The 22,701-nt window shown below is 36.4% G+C and overlaps 3 protein-coding genes, 1 long non-coding RNA gene and 1 other non-coding gene across 5 annotated transcripts in view; 2 read left to right on the top strand and 3 right to left on the bottom strand.

Moving 5' to 3' along the window:
• Window positions 1–3,403: 3,403 nt before the first annotated feature.
• On the bottom strand, window positions 3,404–3,478 carry TRNAT-AGU (transfer RNA threonine (anticodon AGU)). The gene has a single exon. It is a non-coding gene; the product is annotated as a tRNA-Thr (tRNA).
• Window positions 3,479–3,589: 111 nt separating this feature from the next.
• Window positions 3,590–22,701, bottom strand: part of LOC147558066 (uncharacterized protein At5g02240-like) — a 72,554-nt gene continuing 53,442 nt past the window's right edge. The window contains exons 2-8 of the mRNA XM_086659630.1: window positions 5,546–6,118; window positions 5,106–5,413; window positions 4,857–4,893; window positions 4,681–4,778; window positions 4,526–4,587; window positions 3,974–4,097; window positions 3,590–3,844 (exon numbers count right to left, since the gene is read on the bottom strand). Coding sequence (XP_086515756.1) covers window positions 3,725–3,844; window positions 3,974–4,097; window positions 4,526–4,587; window positions 4,681–4,778; window positions 4,857–4,893; window positions 5,106–5,413; window positions 5,546–5,696 — 900 coding nt within the window. The 5' untranslated portion in view covers window positions 5,697–6,118 and the 3' untranslated portion in view covers window positions 3,590–3,724. The remainder of the gene's footprint in view (window positions 3,845–3,973; window positions 4,098–4,525; window positions 4,588–4,680; window positions 4,779–4,856; window positions 4,894–5,105; window positions 5,414–5,545; window positions 6,119–22,701) is intronic.
• Window positions 7,603–13,992, bottom strand: LOC147558076 (ATP-dependent zinc metalloprotease FTSH 10, mitochondrial-like). The gene is made up of 8 exons (XM_086659628.1): window positions 13,610–13,992; window positions 13,287–13,518; window positions 13,129–13,203; window positions 12,030–12,163; window positions 9,770–10,258; window positions 8,801–9,568; window positions 8,402–8,629; window positions 7,603–8,293 (listed from the first exon to the last, which is right to left on the bottom strand). Exons 1-8 carry the CDS (start codon window positions 13,664–13,666, stop codon window positions 7,811–7,813), a joined length of 2,466 nt encoding a protein of 821 aa, XP_086515754.1. The 5' UTR covers window positions 13,667–13,992; the 3' UTR covers window positions 7,603–7,810.
• Window positions 15,652–17,814, top strand: LOC147558075 (uncharacterized). The gene is made up of 3 exons (XM_086664513.1): window positions 15,652–16,485; window positions 16,567–16,830; window positions 16,926–17,814. Exons 1-3 carry the CDS (start codon window positions 15,881–15,883, stop codon window positions 17,662–17,664), a joined length of 1,608 nt encoding a protein of 535 aa, XP_086520639.1. The 5' UTR covers window positions 15,652–15,880; the 3' UTR covers window positions 17,665–17,814.
• LOC147558074 (uncharacterized) lies at window positions 17,931–20,793 on the top strand. The gene is made up of 6 exons (XR_015234248.1): window positions 17,931–18,193; window positions 18,285–18,497; window positions 18,575–18,664; window positions 18,756–18,859; window positions 18,947–19,345; window positions 20,570–20,793. It is a non-coding gene; the product is annotated as an uncharacterized LOC147558074 (long non-coding RNA).

Genomic DNA, 22,701 nt, shown 5'->3' with positions numbered 1-22,701 from the left:
TAAAATTTGGTACTGGGTCGTTACATGGTGAGTCGCGACATGCGGTTGAGATTGGAGATGAAGATTTAGGAATGACAAAAAAGAACAAGTAAATTCATGGACCAAATCAAGTTGACCCAAAGTCTGCCTCGAAACACTTTCTGCGTGCCCCAAAACACACACATTTAATATTATAAATATTTTAAATAGATGTTAATATTTAAATTACCATCATTATTATTTTATTATCATTATACTTTACCATTTTAATTTGTTTACATTTATTTAATGATATGATTTATAGAGGGAGGATGCATGGTTATGTGTTTAATAAGATAGCTCAATAGCAAAAGAGAGATATCGACGTAAAAAGATATATACTATCTAGATAAAGATAGATATTGTCCACTGAGAAAAAGAGATATCCTAATGACAGTATCAACATATTCTTGATATGATTGAAGCATATTTTTGATATAATTGAACCACCCAAGCAGAATTTAATAACTTATAACTATAAAAACACATCATAGTGATAGCATCACTAAGAGAACTTTCTATGTATTTAAATCTAAAAGTTAATTTACTAACTAGTGGCAGAAAATTATTCATGGAAATTGACAATTCTATCTATTAAAACATAGTTTTACATTGTACATACCATCTCCACCACCATTATTTAACATGTTTCGAAAACTATAAGAATTATATAAATCTAATGGTTTTTATATGATGTCTCTTGAGACTTGAGACACATCTTTTTAGTTGCTCCATCTTTTGAGATTGAGGTCGGTATTATCGTAGCATCACAACATCAAATGTCAATAATTAACTTTCAAATATATTTTTCAATAATGCTCAGATGTAAGGCTTGTCAAACAAAAATAAAGAATTCATGCTTGATGTAGAAATCCGTTTACTTTTAGAAAGCTAAGAAGAATATAAAGTTAGTTTGGTAATATATTTTTGTTTTTCGTGAATATACAAGTGAAAAATAACCTATATCATTCTTTCTATTATTATGTAGATAGACTTAACAATTCTTTCTGTGAAAACAGAGTAGCCAATATAGTTCTTGTTTATAAAAACAAAGTAGGTTAATGAACTCTTTTAAAAGGAATAAATTATCCGTAACAATTCAAGAGAATGTTGAAAGAATAATACAAAAAAATAAATATATAATGAGATTCTTATAACCGAGGCAAGTGATTTTTTTTTACGTACCAACAGTGCAAGCGAAGTGTCTCCCAAGATGTAACAGTCTTATCTTTCTGATCGGAGGTACTTTTGATTGGAGAATCGTTCGAACGCTAAGTTAATAGTATAGATTCTTGAGTTCTTTCTCTCTGAAAATTTTGATTATTTCTAAGTGTTTTTTTCAGTCTGGGTTTTGTGATTTTATAGGCTGCGAATAGCCACAATTTTGAACTCGTGACTATTGAGGGAATAACCACTGTAGCAATTAGAAGAAAACAGTTACACTGATTGTTGGTGTGCAGGACCATCCTAGGTTGTTGGATGATGATCCGTGTTATAGTGAGGAAAAAAATCCCAACGGCCAGACTTGATGTAATCTAATGATAACCATCTACAAATAAAAAATAATGGCGCCAACGCTCCTCGCGACGAACGTACGAAGTGCGTGCGGACGCCTCTAAACGCCCAGTCGGCCACGCGTGTATGCGCTTTACTACACAAGGCACTCCATCATTTATTCCTCAATATATAAGTATGTGAGAGTAAGTTATCATAGACCCCTACGTTTTATTTTTAATAACAGATGTGGGACTATCAAATATTTCTTAATATATAACCCAATCTTTGAAGGTGAATATTTCATTCGTAGGGGATCGATTTTATGCAATCCTTAGCTCGAAATTCAAGCCCTCGACGAGACGAACACAAAGGCATACTTTTCGAATCGTTTTGATTAGAGGATCCCACTCCCACTCAAATATACAAAAATTGTTAAGAGGACCGATTCCAACAATCCCCCACATCAATGAATATTGACTTTTCAGATATCACTTTATCTAACATGCCTAATTAGGCTCACTCAAACAGAGTTCACACACAGAAATTTACTACATCATGAAAGATAGTTTTTGGCTTTGATTCTTCCGTTGAGTAGCTACTGGGTTTACAAAGACGCCAGTGAACTAAATGTCTTGAGCTGAGTCTTATGAGCTGTAAACCGATGCATTAGCTATCACATAGCTAACAGTTCCTTACCTACTTAAGTTCTCGGTTGTGTTCATTTCGGTCATGAACATTCTTGGTTTTTCGTGCGTAATTTTGGAGAAGTCGGCCATTACGACTTTCCCATAGAACTGGCCCCTGTTCGTACACATATGGGTAATCCTAGTATAGATATACTGATATACCTTTCTTTAGAAGAAAATCTAAGATTTAGGATTTATTAAAAACAATATGCTTATCCTCACACTGCAGGCAACACTGATACGAATTAACTATTTACTATCTTATAAATTTTTTCCTAATGAATTATTCTTAGCACGAATTTTCTACATTCCCCCTCCCCTCCCATTTCCAACCAGTAGTACCAGAACCACAACCAACCAATAGCAACACCACCACTTATCTCTTTCTCTTTCTCTCTCCCTTCCTAAGAACCTTCACAAGAACAATCGATCTGGTTTGGGGGTTCATCCGTTTTTTCCTCCAAAACCAGTCTGCACTGGTTTAGGGGTTCCCTCAAACCAGGGTGTAACTTCCCTCAAACAAGATCGATTTTAGCATGGTTTATGACATTCATGCATAACGAGGCCGTCGCAATTTGGTCGGGTGGGGATTCCCCTAAATGAAGGTATCTAATTTAGGAGTTTCCAAAACCAGATCGGTTGTTCTAGTGAAGGTCCTCCTTCGCCAAAACAGAGAGAGGGATGTAGAGAGAGAAGAGGGGATGAGAGAGGATAGATAGAGCAAAGAGAGAGGGAAAAGAGGATAGATAGATGAGCATACAGAAGGGAGGAGAAGTAAAGGAAAATGGTGATGGTGGTGGCCGAAATGATGGTGGTTGGAATTGGTGGTCGAAAATCGAAGGTAAAGATTAGGAAGTAAAAAATCAAACAAATCGATTTTTGAACCCAAATAAAGTTATTCTTTAAGTAAAAAGTAATTGACCAAAGTCTTTATTGCTGAAAAATATTGTAAAAGCTCCGACACTCCCACATGTTGAAAATAGTTTTTTTTTTTGGTTGTTGAAAATAGTTAGAAAAAGAAACAAACATTTCATAATCATTATGTTTCTAACGAAATCCATTTCCAATACATTTTTCTCAAAGATAAACCTGTAAAAGCAAAGGGAAGTTTTATAGGGCCTCCCATTTCACTTGGTAAATTGTCATGACGAGGCCCTTTTAACAAAAATGAGGGGGCCCTATAAAATCTCCCAAAAGCAAATTGCTTTCATTGAGAGTTAGAACTCAAGACCTCCCGCTTACTAAACGGGTGCTCTAACCAACTGAGCTATGAAAGCTATTTGCTCCCCTATTCCAAATAACTACTATTTATTCAAATATAGTGATACAATCTCCTGTTAAAAAGCTAGATATGTTCGGCCATGTTTTGATTGTTTCGTACACATTGATTTCAAGATTCAAGCATTTCTTCATAACTAAATCAAAACTACATTCTCAGTTTCTCACACTACGGGATTACAGTAATACAAACAATAGTCTGCAGAGGCAGAAGAGCCCAAATAGGAAAATACAGACATTAGATTTCAAAAGCGAGTAGTGATTTGGGAGAAAAGAGCCTTGAAATCCGTCGTCGGTTTTCCTTTTCCCTCTGGCTTCGACCCAAGATCAAATGTCTTAAACTTCGCTTCCTCAAACTTCACTGCCTGTTCGCCACACGAAAGACAAACAAGCAAACCGAATGAGTGAAATTCGACTCATTTAATCAGTCCAAACTAAGGATTCATTCATTTTGAGGAAAGGCAAAAATGCGATGGTCATTTTTAATGCTATACCTGAACACAAACTTCTGCGACATCTGCTCTGGGAACATATCCATTTTCAGTAGGAAGAAACTCATCGTCCTTCCCGACTAGAAGCTCCCGCATACCTCCTGGATTGTCGATTAGACCCCCAGCCCTGTTTCACCCATTATAGCCCTTTTCACTTGGTATAGCATTCCACAATCAAAAAACGATATATTCTAGTGAAACAACTAAGGTTCATTTTCTCATGCTTCTTGTATTCACAAATGAGACAACTCAGAATCAAGTGTAAATAATCTACGAGATATCGAAAATGCAACTCTAATTCTGTTTATGTCTATCTCATACATAGAATTCGAATGTATTGATCATAGGATCTCATTCTACACGATATATACATCAAGTATGCATATTCCCCTCTAAATTAAAGTAATGATTAAGGAATTCTAAAGATGAAATAAGAACGACCAAAAATTTAAAATGGTCGAATCGGGTCATTAGCAATCAAGAACCTAATGAAAGAAATCGATTCTCGGAAGCAAAAAAAGAAGCTCCGCTTAAGTAGTCAATAACTCAATATACCTTATTATAGTATACGGGACTCCAGATTCAGCCAGATATTCCTCAGCTTTCCTCTTCCAAACCTACCATACCATTAAGGCATTAGCGCTTTGAGATAAAATACTCATTCGTTATCTTATAATGAACATGAAAACGAAGTACAAGTTTATACTAACCAGTATATTTCCATTGCCTAAGCTGTTTAATGGATGATTAGGGTCTGATCCACCCATTGAGCCAACCAAAATAATGTGCTTCACTCCAGCAGCTCTAGCTGTTTAAAATCGTATCGTTATTGAACAAATCTTAACTTAACAACATTCTAGACAAGAAGAAGAAAAAGAAATCTCACCTGCATCTATTTGATTCTTTTGGCCTATCCAATCAATCTAACATTAAAAAAGTTCGAAAAATTCAAATCAGAAAACTATACTAACAGATATCTGAATGTGAAACGTCCTAAACCACTAGACCCAAAGTCAATCAGTCATTCTGACTAGTGAGACAAAAGAATAATCTGTAATGAGACTACCTCGAGTCAGATTTCAGATCTGACTTAGAGCAAAACAAACACTAACAAAATAGAGAAAAGAAAGATTACTTGTTCTGGGTATTGTCCTTCATCAAAATAGAACTCAGGCATTGATTCAAATGAACTATCAATATATTTTTCAGCTTTTTCACCTTCATTTGGAAAAACCCCAGGTTTTATTTTTGGTATAGCACTAGTTAGAATAATTAGGGCATCAATTCCTTGAACTGCAGGAACAATGGTATTTGAATCCATTATATTTCCTAAAAATACATCATCTCCACCTCCAATTTTCTTCTTACTTTGTTCTGACCTAACAAAACCCCTAGCTATAAATTGTTCAGGTCTTTCCTTCAGCTTATTATAAGCAATTTGACCTGCAAATTCGTTCATTTATAACTTTTCAGTCAAAAAATCAATTCGAAACAAAAAACCCATATTGTATAAACGATTTACTCATAGAAATTCACTTTATTTGAATTGAAAAATGAAAAAAAATGAGAGATTACCAGTGGCACCAGAAGCACCAGTGACAAGAACAGTTTTAGGGCGAGAATCATCCATGGATGAAGTAACAACTGTTGTTAAAAATCTTCTAGTAGTGAGAATCTTCTGTTTGGAGAAGTGAGCAAGAGAAAGAGATCGAGAAATTGTATTCATTATTGCAAATTTCTCAAACTTTTGAGTTTTCTCTTTGTCTGGGGGTATGAAATATAAAATCAAAATTTTCAGAACAGGGCGAATTGGGAGAAAAATCAAAAGTGGTGGTCAACCGTGACGGCGAGGGGAGAAGAAAATAAAGAAAGGGTAGTTTGATTTTAACAACCAAAAGTCATACAATCATGTCTTCTTCTAGAAAACTGTTGTCCTTTTCGGTCAATTATCCAGTAGAAGCTTCTAAACTCTTACCACGGAAAATACAATTTCAGCCTCCACACAAAAATTGCTAGACCGAAAATATTGTATAAATAATGTCACCTCTTCGAAAAACGCAATAATAATTTTGAAACCCTGAATCACGAGCAGGGTTTCAGAAATCTTCCTCGAAGTTTCAGACTTCGTGGTCAACCGAGATACATATACTCTACATCTCTTAGTCGACCCTCCCCCCTCCACCCACGAAAGGTATGTGACTACTCGACCATGAACGTTTCTTAGTCGACTACCCACGAAACCCTCCTCTATGTCTAGTTTCCGTGGCACGAGACACCGTACGCAACACAGAGAACACAAGATTTGTGAATGAATTTCACTTTCTATTTTTACGTCAATTTTACTTTAACTATGATATATCTTGTTCTTCTTTTGTTCGATCACAAACAGTCAAAACAGCTACCGAAAGATAGAACATAAATCCGTTACCATGATTGATAGGATGATTAAGCAAGGATGGAAAGCCCCTTCTTTGCTTTTATGATCTCATTGTGGAAGTACCGCGTCAAGATAGGCACCTTATCTATTCTATGAAATAACGATCTCGCTCTTCAAAACAGATTCGTCAATCTACTTAGATCGTCGAAACAATGAGAGAGGGAGAGAGAGAGAGAGGCAAAGGGAGATAGCTCAGATAGGAAAGCAACAACAGGAGGAGAGAGAGGGAGAATGAGATAGCTCAGAGTTGGTTGTCAGAGACGTGGAAGAAGAAACAAGTTTCGTTGTCCCAGAAAATTTGACAAAGTTCATAATATTTTTATATTTTTTGTACTCAAAACAATGTTCTCCTTTCTTCAAAGCGGGTCACAAAAGAATTTGTTTAAGATGTCAATGTTACAATTTTTTTTTCTTATTTTGTTAGTTTTTGTGTCTTTCCACACATATTGTTAGTTTATTTTTTTCCCTGTATATATATAGGTTAGGACACCCAAATTCAAACTTCATTAGAGATTACTTTCACATTAGCTTGTGTTTACTTGCTTTCTCACAATATTTTATTATGCCTTTCTTTCAACTTTAGTCCCCTTTAAAGTTTTTGAACATCAAGTATCTTATGCTTTTTCCTTAACAAAAAAAAGTATCTTATGCTTTTTTTTGTTGCAAATATTGTTTTCCTTTAAAAGATTAGAAACCCTTGCCTACAAACATAAATATATCATGTGAATCCGAGTAATGGCTGAAAATTTAAAATTCAGACACAACAGAGAAGAATAAGGTAGAAAGAGAGGGATTTGTTTGTCTTGTGTGTGAGAGCGAAATTGCTGAGGTGAAGATTTGAGAAAGAGAGATATATTGGAGATTTGTGACTAGAAAAAGAAGCAAGGTGATTTGCAGCTAGTAACTCTTATTACCAAATTACAATGCAGTTGCTATACCGCTATACCAATTGAGTTATTAGACTACCAAAGTACACTATTAAGACAAATGTGGTAAATAGAGATTCTGATGTAACACGCTGGCCAACACTATTCCTATAATAGGATCACCTTTTGTCCGAGTAATAATGCTGTCAAAGGCAGGTCTTCGGCGAGTCTATATAGGCGGGATGTTCACAGGTCTGAACCCGGCTCTAGATCAGTCTATTCTTCCAACTTGAGATCTAAGTCTGGTGAATTAAGAGAGTACCCACTTGTTATTTCTGAAGGTTTCTTCATTTGAACTTTGCAGGAACCAACAACAAAAACACTAATTCATGGTCTCATTACAAAGATCTGATCATTGAAATTGGTATAATCCAATCTCCGCAGAAGAAAATTATATTCTGACAAATATGTTTACCTATACATTTCGTTCACCAGTGTCGGATAGATAGGCGCGTTAAAGGTAGATGCTTTTTCCACCTAGGCAGGGATTACAGTTGGAGGTATTGGTGATGATGATCCATCATCATCATCTGCAGCAACCTCTGTGGGGTTTGTGTTCTTTCCTTCTTCTACTTCAAACCCATGCTTGAATCTATCATAATTTGTTGGTTCAAGAGACTTGAATGGGCGTTCCCCTAGTACTCGAACCAAGTCCTCTTGGTGTAGTACTTCCTTCTCCAACAGAAGCTCGGCTATCTGAGCTACTTGCTCTTTATGCTTCTCTATTAGAGTCACTGTGTGTTTGTAGGCCTTCGCCACCCATTCCCTCACTTCGGTATCAATTATGGCTCCTGTTTCATTGCTATATGGCTTGCTCATTTCGAGTCCATCTTCTCTCTGAGGGAAAGAGAGAAGACCAACCTTTTCACTAAACCCGTAAATGGCTACTTGAGCATAGGTCATCTTTGTAACTTTCTCCAAGTCATTCTGTGCACCGGTTGAGATTTTTCCCAACAAAACCTGCACAGAAGGGAATCCAATCATTCACTATTACAGCTTGAATTCAAAGGGGTTCGGAAAGCGTTCTAGCTCGATTTTTGTCGTCATTAATAGTAAGGAAGTAAGTACCTGCTCAGAAGCTCGCCCACCGAGGGTCATACATGTCATATCGAAGAGTTGTTCCTTCGTCATTAGAAGGTTTTCACTTGGGACATATTGAGCAAAACCAAGTGCTGCAGTACCACGAGGAACGATTGTGACCTTAAGCAATGGTTCTGCATGTTCCAGAAACCACCCAGCGACAGCATGTCCTGATTCATGGTAAGCAACGGTTCTTCGTTCTAGTTTGCTTATAACCTGCATAACCAAACAAAAATAGGATTTGGATGCAATTAGAGAGAGAAAATCATGGTAATTATAATGACTTTTCATCCAGTGGACACACTCAAATCAGAGAAACAATGACACATCATATTATGAAGTTATCAATTATCTATAGGAAGAAAACAAGGGGCCAGGATTCATTACCTTGTTTTTCTTCTCTAGACCACCAATGATCCTATCTATAGCAGCATCGAAATGTTCCATTGTGACCTGTTGACACTCGTGTCTTGCAGCAATTAAAGCAGCTTCATTACAGACATTCGCAATATCGGCTCCAGCAAAGCCAGGAGTCAACGCTGCAAGTCTCTCAGAATAATAAGATGGTTCATGGTCAAGTTTAACCTTTTTCAGATAAACCTGAAATATCTGATCCCGACCTTTAATATCAGGTTTGTCTATTGATATTTGTCTATCAAACCGACCAGGCCTTAAAAGTGCTTTGTCCAAAATATCGGGCCTGTTAGTGCCAGCAAGGACAACAACTCCAGCAGTTGTTCCAAATCCATCCATTTCAACTAGTAGCTGATTTAGTGTACTTTCACGTTCATCATTGCCACCTGCTAAACCACCACGTCCCCTTGCACGACCAATAGCGTCAATCTCATCGATAAAAACAATACTAGGTGCACACTGTCTGGCTTCTGAAAACAAGCTCCTTACTCTGGAGGGTCCAACCCCAACAAACATTTCCATGAAATCAGAGCCAGATATAGATAAAAATGGCACACCAGATTCACCTGCAGTTGCCTTTGCAAGAAGCGTCTTCCCTGTGCCAGGAGGACCAACAAGAAGAGCACCTTTAGGTATTTTTGCTCCTAACACCTCATATTTCTTTGGGTTTTTCAGAAAATGCACAAACTCCATAATTTCTTGCTTCGCCTCGTCACAACCAGCGACATCTTTGAAATATACCTAAACCAAGAAAATCAATCAGAAACAAAGGATTGACTCATTTCTTATGAATTACATGCGCCGGATATCTGTCAAAACTAATTGGTGGGTGTACACTATAAGAGTGAGATACGTATATCCTTGATAGGAAACTAGGGACCTAATTTTATCAAATAATAAGTTAATAATTACATAGAACCAAAGTAAATGAATGCAACTAACCTTGTTTTTGGTATTCTTATCCATTTTCGTGAAATGTGCTTTTCCAATACTAAATATTCCACCTCCGCCCCTTCCTCCACCACCACCACCGATGCCAATGCCACCTTGCATCTTCCGTCCCATGTACAAGAGAGATCCTAAAATTAAAAGTGTTGGTGCAAATCTCATCAACTCTTGGTACCAGACCATCTCAGAAACATAAGTTACAGGAACATAATCATGTGGGTCTACGCCTAACGTTTCCTGGGCTTCCTCCAGCTTTTCCTCGAAAGATTCAACACTTCCAATGTTGAAATAATACTTATACTGGCTTGCATTTCCTCTAACAGTAGTACCCTCCGAAGACCCCTGCACAATCTCGTCATTGGCTTGATCGACTGTACGTGGGGAGCTCCTGACATATACCTTCGCAACTGATTTGTTCGAAATAACAATATGATCAACTAATCCAGGTTCAAGAAGCTTGTTTTTGAACTCTTGGAAATTAATCTGTGAAAATGGAAACAGGTCACACGACATTAGAGGATAGTAGAACATATAAATTTGTAATTCATATCCCCAAAGTAACTTGACAGGGGAGGAACCACAGGTGGGCTGACCTGCGCTGTGGCCCTAGTCCCCCATCTGAGATTTTGAAGAAAGTAGATGTTGCTTAATCACAAAGGGTGGGTTGGTGTAGTGCTAAGGCGTTTGTGCTCAAACGTTTCAATCAGTGGTTTGAATCCCTCTTTTAACATCATTTTGCCTTTGTATGCTTGCGTGTTAGGCTTCCATAGTTTTTTTTTTGAAAAGTTTGAATCTATCTTTATGAAAAGAATAAGAAGATAAACACTTAAATTCAAACTTTCATCTAATTATTTGTTTTCTTTTATCAATGAATATAAATTATTTTGGTACAATACATCATTTCTTACTCTTCAAAACCACCTAGTAAGGCTGTTTCGTTTTCCACAATTTTTCATTTTTTCTTGTTCTTCACAAGATGATCAAAATACATTTTAATATATAAGAAACACATAAATTCAAACTTTCATCTAATTATTTATTTTCTTTTATCATTGAATATATATTATTTTTTCGGCTAATTCTATCCAAACAAATAATACTCAAACTAAATTAAGTTTTACTAGCATTAAAATGACTATTTCAATGATTTGGTTTCCCGTGGTTTTATCCTCCAAGATCAATTTATTTCTTTTGTACTGTGGAAATTTTTACTAGTGCTGAACTACTGACTACAAACAATATATAGTTTATGTTAAAATAGGATGAACTTATATAGGTCCAATCGTACAGCGATCACATATCATGGACGGTTTCGAATTTTGTAGCACAACTGATACAAGATGTACAGTTTTAGGACGATATTGGCATTCTGATGGAAACCGTATTTCACGCAATTTTTTCTCTCTTGATGGAGCAGATCCCATTCCAGGCGTTGGATCTGTTTTCACGCCAATTTTGTCTTGGAAACTTTGGTTTTTATATCACGGTTGTTTTAGTACTCCACTTATTATTTTATATTTTTATGTGAAAACATAAATATCAGAGCCGACAGCTATGATCTCAGTTACGACACTTCGATTAATTACAAAATTTAGTCTTTTTTTCATGAAATTGTATATAACCAACTCAAATTTACGAGATACTAAATTAAAGATTGAAAATTTTCTTTTGACTCTTAATATAAATATTATTTTTTTAATGCTTTATAATTCAGCCTGCCCCATCAATTCCTAACTCCGCCCCTGAACATAGATCTACATTAAGGAAAAAAGCATGCAAATAGGAATGACCTATTAGAATAACAGTTGCTCCTCTAAAGTCTAAATATTCTACCACAAAGAATTAGGGGTCGGCCAATAGTTGTCTTGTGTCATATCAAGCAAGGTAACAGCCACAGTAAAAGCAGAAGATATTCCACAAAGTCAAATCAGCAATATCTAGGAATCACGGAATATCATATGCATTAGAAGAAAAATCATAAAAATGTCTAGTGAAATACAGAATATGCGCTTCATTTTTTTTTAAATCAGTATTACGGCATTACTATCGTATTGTAGCATATGTTCTTAGTCTATGCGCTGAAAGATCAAGAAACACATTAATTTTGCAAATAGTTGGAAATGAATTGTAGAAAATGTCTATTGCATATGGTAATCATCAAAAACACGAAAAGTGAACGACCAGATTAAAAACAATTGAACATCCAGCAATCTAAGTAGCAAATATCAAAAGTAATGACAAAGAGGCACCTAACCTGCTTTTGGTCTGAGGTGCCAAAATTAAAGGAAGAAAGAACCAATCCAATAAATAAAATAGGAGTAATGAAATTCTGTAACTGCTTCATAAAGCCTTCCTGAAAACTTCCATGACCCTCAGTGGTTGATTCCTCTGGAAATGAGTAAATTAATGTTAAATCTGATAATTAACGACTTCATAAGTTTAAATGGATAACCTACTTCAATGTTTTCAAAACATTCAAGGCATACGCCTCAAGGCGAGACAGTCACGTGATGCCACGCGGCGTACGCCTTGAGTCAAGGCAGTCACCTGATGCCACGCGGCATACGCCTCGAGGGCGAGACAGTCACCTGATGCCACGCGGCGTACATATTTGAACTCGAAAATAAAACATGCCCATCTAAAAGTCGCATGTTGTTTTTGAGTTATTGGGCAACACAAAAATTTGTTTATTAAACTATTAAGACTTTACATTGGTAGTGAAGTAGAAAAATTATGTTATGTTTTTACATGATTAATAAAATTTTCCTTACCAAAAAAAAAGTTTATGCCTTTTATCCATCGAGGCGTGCGCCTCGAGGGACCGCCTAGGCTTGTGAGAGCAAACCGCCTCGAGGCTTACAAACATATCTTAAATCATTGACCTACTTGATCACAACAAGGCATCACCAATAAAACGTAAAGGTCCACAACACAAAGAAAGATGCTAGTCAAATCCCACAGGATAAAATCGAAGGAGCTACATATCATCTAGTTTAGAGTTACATGGGACCCTTTTAGCTGTTTTTCCTTGTTCTCTCTTGTACAGTCCAACCCCCATTTACTTATATTAATTCGAAGTTTTCAAAAAAAAAGGGGAACTATGTATCTGTGACGAAGTAACAATACGAATTACGAATAACAGTTGAACATGATTGACCATCACAAAAAAAAGAAATCTGATCAACTGATGATCAACATTTTTTCTTCTGTTGCACTTCCTATGTTATAGTAATATATCGATGTATTATCCACACCAAACTATTCTTCTTTTATTTTGTCGAAAAGACTCAAGTTTGCATGCACATAAATTTCAAGCAACAACAACTTAAAAGTGTGGTCCAAGTGAAACATACCTTTTGATGATTCAGTTTTCTGGTTATTTCCCTTAGGAATTTCCTTCTTTTGTTTTGGATAATAATTCTCATAATCTACACACAATTAATGAGCAAGAAAATTAGATTCATCAGCAAAAAAACCCCACATTTTAATGTCATATATCAATAAATCTTACTCTTTTTTGGAGTTTTGCTACAAAAGAAACGATGTACTCTAGGGTTTGCTAGAGCAAAATTGAAATTAGATGACAATTTATTCGTCAAAGTTCCTTTTTTAGCACTAATGGATGTCAAATAACCCCTAATAAGCCCAAAGACAAGATCATCGCGTCCAAGGTACGTTTTTCCATGCTGTGATTGCTGAAGCCCTTCACTCAAACCTGAAGATCTTCCACCTAACAAACCACTCTTGTAACCAAAAAAACAACACAAATAAATAACCTAACAGGAAAGCAAACAAAATCAAATAACATAGAGAGAAAGAAGGAGAATCGCTTACTCTTTGAATATGGCGTGATGAACGTTGGACAGATTGCCCTAATCTAGAAAAAATCATGATTCGTTAATGATACAAGCATGAACCAGTAGATAATGTTATCACTGAATAAGATTAGGGGTTTAATTGAAGATAAATTAGGTTTAGAGTTCAATAAGATTTGGGGAAGAACAATAACAGAATGAGAAATCGAGAAAAATGGAACTTTTTAAGGTTGGCGCCTGGCGGGGGGATATAGCGATTTGGGAAAACCGGGAATGGGGTTGGATTGGTGAACAAGTTAGCTACGTGGTTTTCAGATCTTGACCATTGAATGACATCGAGATCTCGACTTTGTTTTTTTATAATTGTTGTTGACCCCTTATCCGATTGTATACGGTACGTTTGGTTTAAGCATGCAAGTAATGGGTGTGTCTATAGGCGCACCACAAAGTTTCTCTTGGGGCCTCTGTCTGTAGGCACATCCAGTAAGGCCCAAAGAGCCCCCTGCACTAGGGGTGGGAATCGGTCCGGACCGGTCGGTACCGGACTCTAACTTCAACGAACGGTCGACTCGGACATAAACTGTTGGTGACCACCTATTTACTCGGGCGGACTCGGGCGGTCACTCTCAAGAATTCTTTGTCCATTGACCGTCCAAGACCGTTTATTTTACCGGACCAATCGGACACCGGACGGTCTCGGTTCGGGCTCTCCAATAAAATTTACTTAAATTCATAACTTTATATTTACCACAAACAAAATTACTTACAAATGAAGATGTTTAACCAAGAAATCAAAAGTAAATATAAAAAAGAAAAAAACACAGTTGATAATCATATAAAAAAGAGAAAACAGGTTTTGATCATGCTCGTGGTTCATTTACCATACAAATTGTCTAGATTTTAGTTAATTAAACCAAATAAACTATTACTGAAGTATTGTGAAGGCGAAAAGTTATTTATCCATGTTCATGAATATATCAAACATTTTTAACAGTATTGTGATTCTTTAAACTTTCATTTTTGAGTACTACGTGTGGGTAAGGGTACAAGCTATACCTTTAATATTGGAAGTGAGCAATCATGTCGGAGGGTCACTAATGAAGAAGAAAATTGGGCAACTACTGCAACAAAAACAACTTTAAAAGTACCCATTACACTGTTTCAGATTCTCTTCTCTTTTTATTTATTTCAGTGAAAAATTAAATTGACTTGGTCTTTATATAATTATCTGTGCCGGAGGCACAGGCTATACCCTAGTCATTTGATAAGATATAATTAAGCCATGTACTAATCTTTGAATCTACCTTCATATTTCTGATACCATAAATTGTCTGACACTACAAGGGCCAAGACAAAATACATCCTCAAACAAATTGTTGTTGACTCAAAGTTAGCTCCACGACAAAACCACACCAAACCATTAGAAATAGCAACTCATAATATGACATTTCTTGGACAAAGAAAAAACAAAAATATCAAATTACACGACTAAACTATCAAAAAAAGAATAACAAAAGATGCAGCAGCAATAGTATTGTAATATGTAGGGAACTAAGCAGCAGTAGTACACTACAAAAATACGTCCTATTTGTAACGACTAATTGTAACGGCTTTCTGCTGACCGTTACAAATAAAGTATACATAACGGCTTCCACGTGAGTCGTTATACGTATGTACTCTTTTATAACGGCTATCATATAGATAGCCGTTGCAAATGAACTATTTAATTTAGCGCCAACTATTCGATGGCGCCAATTAATTTCCCGCGGCTGGCGTGTTGTTGTTTTATTATAACGGGTGCTTTTCCGTTATAACAGCGACTTGTTATAACGGCTTTATTCTGCGCAGCCGTTATAAATGAGTCGATGGCGCCAATTAATTTTCCTGGTCTTGCTATGCTATCTGGGTGGTCCACGAAAGGTAAATTGGCATGTTCAACATGTGGCGAGGAGACAGATCATCTTAGGTTGCATAATTGGAAGAAGGAGGTATATATGGGGCACAGGCGTTTCTTACCTGTAACACATAGATTCCGTAAAAATAAGAGAGAGTTTAATGGAAAAATTGAAGACAGATTAGCTCCGAATCCTCCTTTGGGCCCAGATATCTTGCAAAAGCTGAAAGACATACCACATGAATTTGGTAAGGAACTGGAGAAGACTTCGCGTGCTCCTAAAAAAAGAAGAAGAGATGGTGAGCTCACAAAAATGCCCGGTAACTGGAGAAAACTGAGCATTTTTTTGAATTGCCGTATTGGAAATATAATTTACTTAAACACAATTTGGATGTTATGCATATTGAAAAGAATATCTGCGACAGTATTCTCGGTACCATTATGGATTTTGAGGGAAAAACGAAAGATAATAAAAAGGCAAGACTGGATCTGAAAGATATGGGTATTAGAGAAGAACTTTGGCTACAACAAGAGGAGGGATCTCGTACATGCGTCCTTCCAGCCACATGTTATTCTACGAACAAAGAACGTAAAGAGTTGTTTCTCAATGTTTTGAAGAACCTCAAGAGTCCGGACAGTTATTCATCCAATATTTCTAGTCGTATTGATCTCAAACAACGAAAGATAATAGGCTTGAAGAGTCACGATTCTCATGTCATCATGCAACAATTGTTACCTTTGGCAATTCGAAAGATTTTGCCAAACAATGTGTGCTCTATACTAATAAAGTTTAGCACGTTCTTTCGTGAGTTGTGTTCAAAGGTAGGTAGTGTTGAAGAATACGAGCGATTGGAAGATAACATTCCAGTTATTATGTGCAACTTAGAAAGGATATTTCCACCTAGTTTCTTTGACATAATGGTTCACTTAGCCATCCATCTAGCATCAGAGGCAAAAGTAGGTGGACCAGTTCAATGTCGATGGATGTATCCCATTGAAAGGTATTTTATCTTCTTATTTTAGTCATTTATTTTATAGTTACACGTACGCTTACTTGTCTAATGAGATACGTGCGCGATTAGGTTTTTGAAAACTTCAAAGAAATACGTTCGTAATAAAGCGCAACCAGAGGGTTCTATTGCCGAAGGATATATTGCTGATGAGTCCGTCACTTTTATGACGAGATATATGAATGACGTCGACACATGCTCTAACGTACCGCCTCGGTATACAGACAACGATCTGATTGGAGCTATTCGAACTATTGAGAACCTGGATGTTGCTGAACGTAATAAGATACATCATTATATACTCAGAAACGACAATGATACCTCTGCTTATGTCGAGTAAGTATGATTTTAATTATCTATGCGTGACTTTATTTATGATAGTCTTTCTAAGTATAGTGCTAGAGATGATGAACTATTCGATTTCTTCGCAGCGATCACAAAAGGGAGTTGAAGCTTCATCATCGTAAAACGGATCCTCTTTCAATTCAAAGAAAACACATGGAAGAGTATGGTATTTGGTTTAAGAAGCATTTAGAAGAGCGTAAAAAATATAACCAACCGTATCCTGAAAGACTTGACAACTTTGTCAGTGGTATACTCCCACGTGCTGTAAAGTTGAGTGGATATACAATTAATGGATACAATTTCAAGACTGTAGCAAGAGAGAGGGGTGTTATAACGCAAAATAGTGGTGTTGCGATCGATGCAAATAAACCTATTACCTCAAGTGCAAGAGATTCAAATCCTGTTGATGTAGTATTGACATATTATGGACGTGTCACCGATATACTCGAGGTTACATATGGACCAGGTTGTGAATTTGTAATATTCAAGTGTGAATGGGTTGATGTTGTCAAGGGGTCAAAGAGAGGAAGAGGCTTAAAGATTGATGAGTTAGGTTTTACACTTGTCAATTTCACTCATATTATGCCAACTCGAAGAGATGAGCCTTATGTGCTGGCATCTCAAGCGAGACAAGTTTTTTATGTTCAAGACCCAACTGAACCTGATTGGCATGTTGTTATGAATAAAAGACCTAGAGATGTTTACGACATGGGTATCACTTCATTAGATTTCGAGCTTAACCCTACAAGTCACAATGCTAGTAATGTTGAAATTGAATATGTTAACACAGATGTGAATGGAGTAACATGTGATGTAGAAAGTTAAAAGATCCAAAGGTTCGTCGGGAAATGCGAGAACGAAGGAGAAGATGAGGAGTTTTTATTTAGGGTTCTTAGGAATTGTCTTTTATGAAAAATTTCATTAGATTATGTACACTTTTTTTGATGAATCAATCAATAAATTTATGTTTCATTTCCTTCATTGTTCGAGCTAAATTAATGAATATATGTATTAGTTTTGGGTTTTAGACTGTAACTTTTGATCTATTGAGTTGAATATGTGGGTTTACGTTTTGTATCCTTTAAATTTTGCAGATGTCTAACAGAGGAACCACGAGCCGACATTCTAAAAAAGGGAGAGGAGAAGATAAATTAAGTTACTTAAAAACCTTAATCAAGGCGAAAAGTACACAGTCGAATTGAACAGTAACAATATACCTATAGGGCTGAATGGCGCGCACTTAGCGAAGTATATATCATATTTTTCGAGAGATACGGTTCCTTTCCCATTGACTGTACCAGATTGGGGGGAAATAGAGTCTGACTCTATCGATGCAACAATTAGAGACCTACGGGTAAATATTTCATTCAATTTTTTTTATGAATAGTATTTTTTCTTATTTATTACTTCTTATAAAATTATTTTACTAATTTTATTTATTGAAGGTGTACTTTGATTTCCCCAAACATGAAAATGTCATGAAATAAATTAAGAAGCAACTTAATGAGAGATGGAGAACCTAGAAAGCAAAAGTGAAGCGTAAATATTTTACACCTTACTTTCCAAATATAGAGCAGTGCAAATCATGTGTCCCTCCAGGTGTTGCCGCTAGTCAATGGTTTGGAGTAGTCGACTATTGGAGCAAGGACACAGTACAGGTTATATTCTTTCTCGATCCATATCTATATTGAGTTAAACTTTTATGTACTAACAAAATATTTTTTTCGAAATACAGATGGTAGCAGAGACCAATAGGAGGAATAAGGCTAAGAATAAGTACCCGTACTGTGGAGGGCGTGTATCTATGGCTCAACAATACCATGATGTAACATTTTCAGTTTCATTTACGTTTTTTTGTGTCAATTCAATTACTTTTGTACTAAAATGACAATTTTCATTTACTTTGTATATTGCAGTTTCAAAAAAATATGGCATTGAGGCTAGTCGATTGCAAGTTTGGAAGAAGACTAGATTAAGAAGTGATGGAACCTTTGTTATTGAGGAAGCAACAATATTTTCCGTAAAGTTTTAATTAAACTTAATTATTGTTTTTATTTCATATCATGTGGTTTTTGTCAATCTTATCGAGTGTGTATAATATTAACAGGAAAAATGTGATAGCGTCCTGGAACAACGACGAAGCGAGAACACCTCAGGATGCGAGTATGTCGACACCCCTGGTCCAAATGATGTTTTCGGAAGCCAGATGCCACCCGAGACACGTGGGAGAATCCGACTCATGTCCTACGTTTCACCAAAGGAAGCAGGTTTTAAAAAGCCAAACTCGGGTGTCATTTCAAATCTTCAAAATGAAAATAACCAGCTCAGAAAGGAAGTTGATCAACTTAAGGAAGGCCAAACTGCAATGCGTGAAATGATAGAGAGACAAGCTAATATGGCAGAGAGACAAGCTGAAATGGCAGAGACGAGATAGAGATTTTGCTGCATTGATGGCACTGTTACAACAACAACGACAACCAACTACTTCAGAATCTTCACAACCTAGGTAAGCTTGTTTCCCTCTATTAAATACTTAAATAATTTTTAGGTTAATTAGAAAGACAAGTGAGTTGCTTTCTCTTCACAACATCGAGTACATTCGTAATTTGATATTAACATGACTGAGATATAGTGTGATTAGGGTTTATGAGCATATACGAGCTTGTTTTTCATAGAGGGACGACATAAAAATGTTTAATTAACTCTAAGTTGTCCTTCAGATGTGTCTTTGTGTGTATCTACATATATTACTAAAATGGACGATATCGAAAAAGATAAAGACGACTTCGAAGAACCCAGTTAGCTTTCTGACCTAGTTTTGGAGTAATGGCTCATCATGCCTCTGTAGATTGATTCACTGACCTGGTTGTTTGCATCCCTAAGTCTCAAGAGTTGGTACAGTACTCTAGCATATAAGTTCATAATCAGGAGCTTGACAGCTTCCTCTCAATTTCAATGGACTTGCATCCTCTACGACAATGTGGTATACACAACAAGTGAAATATTTCCACCCTACATGGTGAGAAGACCTGACAAAAAATATAATCAACGAGGAGAGTTTGCCCTGTGTTGTGAGGTAATTTAAATGTTTAAATACTCTTATATACTGCTTATTTGGTTTACCAGAAAGAAAAAAAAAACAGTCAGATGTTTTTTATTACATGGATGGTTTTGTATGTTTGCCTTTTAAAGTAAGACAACAACCATATGGCCTTTTAACGGGATAAACACTATGCCCCTTCAGCACGAATGGTCTTTTGAGCACGAATGACCTTTTGAAGTAGTAGAAGACCTTTTTTCCTTATTTGTTCTTGATTTCTTTCCTCAAAAAGAACATAGATTGATATGGGTCTATAAGATATTTTGTTCAGTTATTAGTTAAAAAATCCGTTATGATTAGGAATTCTGTTAGAATTTACTTAGTGTTTGTTATGAGTGGCTTTTGTGTAATATGTGTATCTAACTAACTGACTTCTCTATAAATATTGTAATCACTTCATTAATGAATTGCTGCAAAATAGTTTTTGAAATCTATGAACTGTTTATTATGTGAATTGTGGTGGTAATCTTGTAGGTACTGTTTGTGAAAGGTGTTAAATTGTCTAAAGCCTTTGTTTAAGATGAACATGAGTTTAGTACCAAATGAGCGATGAGTGTATATCATTACATGAATTTGGGGGTTTTCTGATTCTAAATGTGGTTAAACTGTGTTGTAACTCTTATTTAACAGCTATAGGAGTTAAAGATGATGCAATGTGGAACTATACAAGGCCGAGTACGAAGAGGTCCAACTCCTGCTGATGATCTGAATGTACCATGTGAAGTAAGCGTATGAGATTTTAATTTTATATAATGTTATACGTTTTTGGGTTGGATCGATGCATGAACTTGAAACTTGTGATACTATCAATCAAATACAGTTGTTTCGTTTTATTTATTGTGTGGTTAGCTTCAGATGTCTCTTTTGTTTTAGTTTTCTCAATTATAAACAGGGTTGTCACTAAAAGCTGCAATATAATTGCAGTTGGATTCCAGAGCTATTGAATTTTTTTTTTTCAAATCAGGTATTTATAACGGCTACCTTCAAAAAGGCCGTTACAAGAGAACACATATATAATGGTCATATTCAAACAAACCGTTACAAGAGAACACATATATAACGGTCCTATTAAAAAGAACCGTTACAAGAAGAGCATTTATAACGGCTACCTGCAAAGGGGCCGTTACAAATTTTCTTTCTGATTTGGCGCCATCATTTTTCCCGTCATTTTGGTGAGGTCTTTTATAACGGCTAACCCACACTTAGCCGTTATAAAAAGAGTTATTGTAACTAACAGGAGCCGTTACAATTGTATTTGCAACGCGACTTTTTATAACGGCTCACTTTTGTTTTATAACGGTTCAAAGCCGTTGCAAGAGCCCTTTTATAACGGCTTTTCGGCCTATTTGTAACGGCTGGGCCGTTATAACTATGACGTATTTTTGTAGTGGTAACACTGCAAGACTGCAAAAGATGCTGCAGCAGCCAACCAGTAAACTATCCAAAATATCACACGTAGTAAACCATCAAAATGTTGAAAGTGTGGATTTGTTGCAGCAAGTCTTCAACAACAAATCAAATGTCGTGGAATTGCGTCCATCTCTTTAACCATCTATGCATCAAATGTCATTCTATCTTGGCATCATCAAATGACTATAATCAACGACCATCATATATCCTAAGTCTATAAAATTCAACGGTCAACTTCTAAAAATGAGGGCAGTTTAGTCGGTCAACATATTCGGTCACTCGTACTGGTCGGTTATTTGGACGGTCTATATTGGTCGGTCGGTTAGCGGTCGGTCCTTCGACATAGAATTTTGACCGTGACCGTCCGCCAATTCTTTCGGGCCGGTCGGACACTAACCGTTATGACCATCGGGTGTCCATAGACACTTTTTATCTCGGTCGAACGGGACGGGTAACGGTCTTCCGGATCTTTTTCCCATCCCTACCCTGCACCCTCTCTTGTTCTTTTCTTCTTCTTTCTCTCTGTTCAAAGATCTTACAAGGAAAACCTAGGGTGTTGGAGCTTGAAGATGCAAGATGCAAGCTTTTTTATGGATCTAAGACCTAGATTTGCTAATCTTGTTTCATTTATTTTCTTCTTTTATACAGCAAAGGGGTTTGATGTCCTAGATTTGTTTTATGCCCTAGATTTATACATCGAAAGGGTTCTTCTTCTTGTTGACCTATATTTCTTTTAGGCATATTTCGAGCTTGACGACAGAGCTTGAATGGTCCAAGACTCCGGATTGGGCCAACCCGAAGCAAGCTTTAGGCTTTGGACTGATCAGTCCAAGTAGGGCGTAGGTGTCACAAGTCAATGGAGATTGACCATGAGGAGGGTACATGATCTCAAGTGAGGCCCCAAGAACAACCGCATGTAACTTTTTACAATTTAGAACTATCCTATTATAAAGGATTTGCGAAGGGAAACCATGTTTTGTTATGTTCTAAGGTAAGTTTTGTGTAGCTTTTTCAACCATAATTTGGATGCACCAGAATATATGTCGTTATTTTAACAACACTTTTGAGCCACTTTTAGGCAACATTTTTGTCCAGATATTTTTTGTCTCTCGGAGTGATGTTTGTGTTTATTTTTTATGAAGCAATAGCGTGGCATTTTTACAATTCTTGTACGAATTTTAAGGCAAAGCATTTATTAGCTCTTTTGATGTCACTTGTGTTCATTTTTGTGTGCTGATATTCATGTGTATTTTGTTAAGAGCTTGTACAAAGTGCCAACAAACTCGTCATTGTGAATAATCGCAAAGTGATGAAAACATATTCACCAAAAGCATGACCGGTATTAACCCAAA

Source organism: Eschscholzia californica, unplaced genomic scaffold, assembly GCF_041429995.1.
Source record: "Eschscholzia californica isolate CP2 unplaced genomic scaffold, dmEscCali1.0.p SCAF_2, whole genome shotgun sequence".
Classification (NCBI taxonomy): Eukaryota; Viridiplantae; Streptophyta; class Magnoliopsida; order Ranunculales; family Papaveraceae; genus Eschscholzia; species Eschscholzia californica.
The sequence above is the reverse complement of the archived record's forward strand: the minus strand, read 5'-3'. Positions and strand labels throughout refer to the sequence as shown.